This window comes from Mandrillus leucophaeus, unplaced genomic scaffold, assembly GCF_000951045.1.
Source record: "Mandrillus leucophaeus isolate KB7577 unplaced genomic scaffold, Mleu.le_1.0 Scaffold182, whole genome shotgun sequence".
In the NCBI taxonomy this organism is placed as follows: Eukaryota; Metazoa; Chordata; class Mammalia; order Primates; family Cercopithecidae; genus Mandrillus; species Mandrillus leucophaeus.
Genome location: NW_012101832.1, coordinates 849481 through 857429, shown reverse-complemented (window position 1 = coordinate 857429; position 7949 = coordinate 849481). Strand labels below are relative to the sequence as shown.

At 40.0% G+C, this 7949-nt stretch overlaps 1 protein-coding gene across 1 annotated transcript in view; it reads left to right on the top strand.

Annotated features, from left to right (window-relative positions):
* The window catches only part of RLF (rearranged L-myc fusion), a 77956-nt gene extending 72279 nt beyond the window's left edge, over positions 1-5677 (top strand). Inside the window, exon 8 of the mRNA XM_011977648.1 lies at positions 554-5677. Within this exon, the coding sequence (XP_011833038.1) occupies positions 554-5209 (4656 nt within the window). The 3' untranslated portion in view covers positions 5210-5677. The remainder of the gene's footprint in view (positions 1-553) is intronic.
* Positions 5678-7949: the final 2272 nt, after the last annotated feature.

Here is a 7949-nt window from a genome sequence, read left to right as displayed (position 1 = left end):
GGGGTTTCTCCATGTTGGTCAGGCTAGTCTCGAACTCCTGAACTCAGGTGATAATGCCTGCCTCGGCCTCCCAAAGTGCTGGGGTTATAGGCATGAGCCACCGCGCCCGGCCACAGAGAATTTCTTAAATTGAATTTAATCTTAGATTCACATCTATACCTGTGTTTCCTGTTGCTGCCTTTTTAAACACTGCCCCTCTACTCAACATCATTCTATTTTGAATCCTCCAGTGACCTTACTTATCCTGAATTTCTTTGGATTCACATGCATTTATTGTTTATGCATTCGGGGTACAGATAAATTCCTTGAAAGTAAGGAACTGCTTTAATACACAGTGCCTAGTAAATGTACATTGTTCATAGTTGTAGCATCTAATTCAGTTCTTTGCATGTTGAGACAAGAAATATCTAAATGTCTTTCATGAAGAAAGATTTAAGATAAAATTTAGGAACTCTAAAAGTTTTTACAACCTAAAATTCCGTATCAGTGAACATTATATACTCTTTCTGTATGCAAAAAAAAAAAAATTTTTTTTATCCTGTTTTACTTACAGGCACAAGATGCCGGTCTTGGGGTGTCAATTTTACTGTGTGTCAGAGCTCTTCAACTCAGATCAAGTGAAGATGAGGAAATGAAGGCATCAGTTTGTAAAACAATTGCCTGTCTTTTACCAGAAGATTTAGAAGTTAGACGAGCCTGTCAGCTTACAGAATTCTTAATTGAACCCAGTTTGGATGGATTTAATATGTTAGAAGAACTGTATTTGCAACCAGATCAAAAATTTGATGAAGAAAATGCACCGGTTCCAAATTCTCTTCGATGTGAGCTCTTACTAGCTTTAAAAGCCCACTGGCCTTTTGATCCTGAGTTTTGGGACTGGAAAACTTTAAAACGACACTGCCACCAACTTTTAGGACAAGAAGCCTCAGATTCTGATGATGATTTAAGTGGCTATGAAATGTCCATTAATGACACAGATGTTTTAGAGTCATTTCTCAGTGACTATGATGAGGGTAAAGAAGATAAACAATATAGAAGAAGAGATTTGACAGATCAGCATAAGGAGAAAAGAGACAAAAAACCCATTGGCTCTTCTGAAAGATATCAGAGGTGGCTTCAGTATAAGTTTTTCTGTTTGTTATGTAAGCGGGAATGTATAGAGGCTAGAATTCTTCATCATTCTAAGATGCATATGGAAGATGGAATTTACACCTGTCCAGTTTGTATTAAAAAATTTAAGAGAAAAGAAATGTTTGTTCCTCATGTGATGGAGCATGTTAAAATGCCACCAAGCAGAAGGGACCGCTCTAAAAAGAAATTACTGTTGAAAGGCTCTCAAAAGGGTATTTGTCCCAAGAGCCCCTCTGCAATCCCAGAGCAAAACCATTCATTGAATGAACAAGCCAAAGGAGAGTCTCATGAATATGTCACATTCAGCAAATTAGAAGATTGCCACCTGCAAGACAGAGATTTGTATCCATGTCCTGGTACAGACTGTTCCCGTGTGTTTAAGCAATTTAAATACTTAAGTGTGCATCTTAAAGCTGAACACCAAAATAATGATGAAAATGCCAAGCACTACTTGGATATGAAAAATAGAAGAGAGAAGTGTACTTACTGTCGACGACATTTTATGTCTGCTTTTCACCTTCGGGAGCATGAACAAGTGCATTGTGGGCCTCAACCTTATATGTGTGTATCTATAGATTGCTATGCTAGGTTTGGATCAGTAAATGAACTACTTAACCATAAACAAAAGCATGATGATCTGCGTTATAAATGTGAATTAAATGGCTGTAATATTGTTTTCAGTGACTTGGGACAGCTTTACCACCATGAAGCACAACACTTTAGGGATGCATCTTACACATGCAACTTTCTTGGCTGTAAAAAGTTCTATTACTCCAAAATTGAATACCAGAATCACCTCTCAATGCATAATGTTGAAAATTCAAATGGTGACATAAAGAAATCAGTGAAACTTGAGGAGTCTGCAACAGGTGAAAAGCAAGATTGTGTTAATCAGCCCCATCTACTTAACCAAACTGATAAATCACATTTACCTGAAGATCTTTTCTGTGCAGAATCAGCTAATTCTCAAATAGATACAGAAACTGCAGAAAACCTGAAAGAAAACAGTGACAGTAATTCTAGTGATCAGTTAAGTCATAGCTCTTCAGCTTCAATGAATGAAGAGTTAATTGACACACTAGATCACTCTGAAACCATGCAGGATATATTGTTATCTAATGAGAAAGTCTTTGGGCCCTCCAGTTTAAAAGAAAAATGTTCCAGTATGGCAGTTTGTTTTGACGGGACTAAGTTTACCTGTGGTTTTGATGGCTGTGGTTCCACATACAAAAATGCAAGAGGAATGCAGAAACATTTACGGAAGGTTCATCCATACCATTTCAAGCCCAAAAAGATAAAGACGAAAGATCTGTTTCCCTCTTTGGGTAATGAACATAATCAGACAACGGAAAAGTTGGATGCAGAACCTAAACCCAGCTCAGATACAAACAGTGACTCCCCAGATGAAGGTCTAGATCACAATATTCACATTAAATGTAAACGAGAACATCAAGGTTACTCCTCAGAATCCTCCATTTGTGCTTCTAAAAGGCCCTGTACAGAGGATACCATGTTGGAACTTCTGTTACGCTTGAAACATTTAAGCTTGAAAAACTCAATAACACATGGCTCTTTCTCAGGGTCATTGCAGGCGTACCCATCCAGTGGTGCTAAGTCTCTTCAATCAGTTTCATCTATCTCAGACCTTAATTTTCAGAATCAAGATGAAAATATGCCAAGTCAGTACCTTGCACAGTTGGCGGCTAAGCCGTTTTTCTGTGAGCTTCAAGGATGCAAATATGAATTTGTGACCAGAGAGGCTCTGTTAATGCATTATCTTAAAAAGCATAATTATTCAAAAGAAAAAGTCCTTCAGTTAACCATGTTCCAACATCGGTATTCCCCATTTCAATGTCATATTTGCCAAAGGTCATTTACAAGAAAAACACACCTTAGGATTCATTATAAAAATAAACATCAAATTGGCAGTGACAGAGCAACTCACAAACTATTAGATAATGAAAAGTGTGATCATGAAGGCCCATGTTCAGTAGATAGGTTGAAAGGTGATTGTTCTGCAGAACTTGGAGGTGATCCCAACAGTAACTCTGAGAAACCACACTGTCATCCTAAGAAGGATGAATGCAGTTCTGAAACAGATTTGGAATCATCTTGTGAAGAAACAGAAAGTAAAACATCTGACATTTCATCACCAATAGGCAGCCACAGAGAAGAACAAGAAGGAAGAGAGGGCAGAGGTAGCAGGCGAACTGTTGCTAAAGGAAATCTGTGTTATATTTTGAATAAATACCACAAACCATTCCATTGTATCCATAAAACTTGCAACTCCTCATTCACCAATCTAAAAGGCTTAATTCGCCATTACAGAACTGTACATCAGTACAACAAAGAACAGTTATGTTTAGAGAAAGACAAAGCAAGAACCAAAAGGGAACTTGTCAAATGTAAGAAGATATTTGCTTGCAAATATAAGGAATGTAATAAACGCTTCCTGTGTTCCAAAGCTCTTGCTAAGCACTGTAGTGACTCTCATAACCTAGACCATACTGAAGAGCCTAAAGTACTTTCTGAAGCTGAATCTGCAGCAAGGTTTTCTTGTAACCAGCCTCAGTGCCCTGCTGTTTTTTATACATTCAACAAGTTGAAGCACCACTTGATGGAACAGCATAATATTGAAGGGGAAATACATTCAGATTATGAAATTCATTGTGATCTTAATGGCTGTGGCCAGATTTTCACCCATCGCAGTAATTACTCACAACATGTATATTACCGACATAAAGATTATTATGATGATTTGTTTAGAAGCCAGAAAGTAGCAAATGAGAGACTACTAAGGAGTGAAAAGGTATGTCAAACAGCTGACACTCAGGGGCATGAATATCAGACCACCAGGAGATCATTTAATGCTAAAGCTAAAAAATGTGGCTTAATCAAAGAAAAGAAAGCCCCAATAAGTTTTAAAACCAGAGCTGAGGCCCTCCATATGTGTGTGGAGCACTCTGAGCACACACAGTACCCCTGCATGGTTCAAGGATGCTTATCTGTGGTGAAGTTGGAGAGCAGCATTGTGAGGCATTACAAACGCACTCATCAGATGAGTAGTGCCTATTTAGAGCAACAGATGGAGAACCTTGTTGTTTGCGTTAAGTACGGTACCAAAATTAAGGAGGAACCCCCTTCTGAAGCAGATACCTGTATAAAGAAAGAAGAAAATAGAAGCTGTGAATCAGAGCACACAGAACACAGCCATTCCCCGGGTGACAGTAGTACACCCATCCAGAACACTGATTCCTGTCATTCAAGTGAAAGGGATGGAGGTCAGAAAGGGTGCATAGAAAGCAGCTCAGTATTTGATGCAGATACTCTGCTTTACAGGGGAACTTTGAAATGTAACCATAGTTCAGAAACCACTTCCCTGGAACAGTGTAATATAGTTCAGCCTCCTCCTCCTTGTAAAATAGAAAATTCCATACCTAATCCCAATGGGACTGAAAGTGGGACTTATTTCACAAGTTTCCAGCTGCCTTTACCAAGGATCAAAGAATCAGAAACTAGGCAGCATGGTTCAGGGCAAGAAAACACTGTAAAAAATCCAACCCACGTCCCAAAAGAGAATTTTAGAAAACATTCACAGCCCCGGTCATTTGATTTGAAGACCTACAAACCTATGGGATTTGAATCTTCGTTTCTGAAATTTATTCAGGAAAGTGAAGAGAAAGAAGATGATTTTGATGATTGGGAGCCTTCAGAGCACTTAACATTAAGTAATTCTTCACAGCCCAGTAATGATTTAACAGGGAACGTTGTGGCAAATAATATGGTGAATGACAATGAACCTGAAGTTGACATACCTCATTCTTCCAGTGACTCTACAATTCATGAGAACCTGACTGCAATCCCACCTTTAATAGTAGCTGAAACAACAACAGTTCCTTCCTTGGAAAACCTGAGGGTCGTATTGGACAAAGCATTAACAGACTGTGGAGAGCTTGCCTTAAAACAGCTTCATTATCTTCGCCCAGTGGTGGTTCTTGAAAGATCTAAGTTTTCCACACCAATTTTAGACTTATTTCCAACAAAAAAGACAGATGAGCTTTGTGTAGGAAGTTCATAAGTAGCAGTTTTGTTTTTGTAACAGACTGGCTCCAACACTGCAACATGGGGACATTTGCCAACTCGAACAAAGGCTGAGAAGCAGCCACACCGTTGTTTAGGTAGAATAGGCTGTGTATTTACATGAATGTATAATATCTATGTCAGCAGTATTGGCTGAATCCATTAGCTCTCCAGTTGGTTTAATGATTGGGTTTTTTTGTTTATTAAAAAAAAAAAAAGGAACTGTACTCTTGTTTGGTGCTAATTAATACATCAAAATATACTGGGGCTTCCTTTTTCAAATTAAGTGTGCATGATTGTATATGGAACAAATACTAAGGTCCCAGGGTGGGAGGGTTAGGGAAAGGGATATGGAGTTCTTACTTGACTTGAATGTGCACCTGAGGGTGCTTTGTGTAATATATTGTACACTACAGCATCTTATATTTTTTGAGTTGAGTTTCAATAAATTACAATTTTTCACCCATTTGTTGTTTACTCATAATGAGTTTTCATGCCACGTGTAAACTGAAATTGCACTTGTATTTTCTGAAATATGCCACTCACATTTTACCCCAGTAATTTTTTTATTATTAACTAAATCATTCAGAACAAGGTTTTTGTTTTTGTTTTTGTTTTTTTAAAGACGGAGTTTCACTCTTGTTGCTCAAGCTGGAGTGCAATGGTGCAGTCTCGGCTCGCTGCAACCTCCCCCTCCTGGCTTCAAGTTATTCTCCTACCTCGGTCTCCCAAAGTGCTGGGATTACAGGCGTGAGCGACCACGCCCATCCCAGAACAAGGTTCTTTTTATCTTAAAATTTTTGTTTTTGTGGAAGAAGTTTCTGAGATTGAGTAATTAGCTGTGGGAGTGAAGATATCTCCCAGAGGATGTCCAGATGTTGGCCGAGTAGAAAGGAGAGGATATGCCTACCAGAACATGAAGGACATAGCAAATTCAGAGGGCATGTTTCTAGGAAACTACAAATAATTTGATACGCTGGCAATAAAAAGGGAACAAGAGACTGACATCATTGAAGAGACAGCAGGAACTAAATCATGAACACTAAGGAGTTTGGACTTGAGTCTATAGGCATATATCACTGGAAGTGTGGAGTGCTCACTTGATTTGAGGAGCTGAAATTGGAAACAGTAGACTTCAAGTAATTGAGGCAAGCTTGGTGAGTGTATGTACTGATGCAGCAGAGGGCAGAATAGATGAAATTGAGATATTTAAGGAGACAGGATTTTGGGGGTTTGGAGAGTCAAGGAAAAGATTTGGTACTGATGCAACCATTTGAGGTAAGTATACAAAGGAGGATTGATTATTTGGGAAGATAATGGAAACCAAGGTGAGTTTGGCTTTTAGATGTGTTGAGTTTTATTAGACTGTGGGACGTCCTTTTAATACGGTTTTATTTCCTGTTCCTTGTGAAGTTTTCAATCACTTTCATTAGCTAGATATGAAGTGACTCAGACAACTAACATCTCTTTATCATCCTTGTGGTTAGAATTTTTTTTTTTTCCGCAATTGAGTCTTGCTCTGTCGCCCAGGCTGGAGTATAGTGGCGCGATCTCGGCTCACTGCAACCTCCGCCCCTCCAGGTTTAAGCAATTCTCTGCCTCAGCCTCCGGAGTAGCTGGGATTACAGGTGTGTGCCACCACGCCTGGCTAATTTTTTGTGTTTTTAGTAGAAACAGGGTTTCGCCATCTTGGCCAGGCTGGTCTTGAACTCCTGACCTCATGATCCACTCGCCTCGGCCTCCCAAAGTGCTGGGATTACAGGCTTGAGCCACCGTGCCCAGCCTATTGTGGTTAGATTTTCAAGACCTTTTCTCTGACCCTTAAACCTTATTTTCTTGTTTTGTTAGCTCTTCAGGAATTTCATTGTGTCACCTCACCCTGAGTCTAAAGCACCCCCATAACCAAGTCATTTCTTGTCTCAGCTCCCAATAGGTAACAGAGGATTCTGAGAAATCGGAATGATCTGAGTAAGACTGTTGAAAGAAGTGGCAGAAACGAGGATCTTAGAGACTGAGACCACTATTGTTTCTTTGGAATCCAGCTAATTCTTCAGCGACTTGATTTCCTCACTTATGAAGGGAGGGGGTATAGGTGAAAGGTCCCTTTTTGTGATTTGAGCATGAGAAGCACCTGTAGGCCTAGTAAAAATTCCTCATACTAGAGAGATGGTTAGCCCAGAATAAGAAAAAGCTACTAATTTATCTAAGACTGAACTATATCCATTCAACCACAAAAAACTTGTAGCCCCTGGAAGGACCAAGTGAGGCCATTCACAGTGAAACTAAACCCAGATTTTAAGAGCCCAAGTAGGCCGGGCGCGGTGGCTCACGCCTGTAATCCCAGCACTTTGGGAGGCTGAGGTGGGCAGATCATGAGGTCGGGAGGTCAAGAGCAAACTGGCTAACACGGTGAAACCCCGTCTCTACTGAAAATACAAAAAATTAGCTGGGCATGATGGCACACGCCTGTAGTCTCAGCTACTTGGGAGGCTGAGGCAGGAGAATCGCTTGAACCCGTGAGGTGGATGCTGCAGTGAGCCGAGATCACACCACTGCACTTTAGCCTGGGTGACGGAGCGAGACTGTCTCAAAAATAAATAGTTCAAGTACAAGCCTAAGTAATTGATCCTAAGGTAACTGTCTATCCCAGTTAGAGCAGCTTGCATCATTTGATCTGTATTAAATACTTTTGGCTGGGTGTGGTGGCTCGCACCTGTAATCCTGGCACTTTGGGAGGC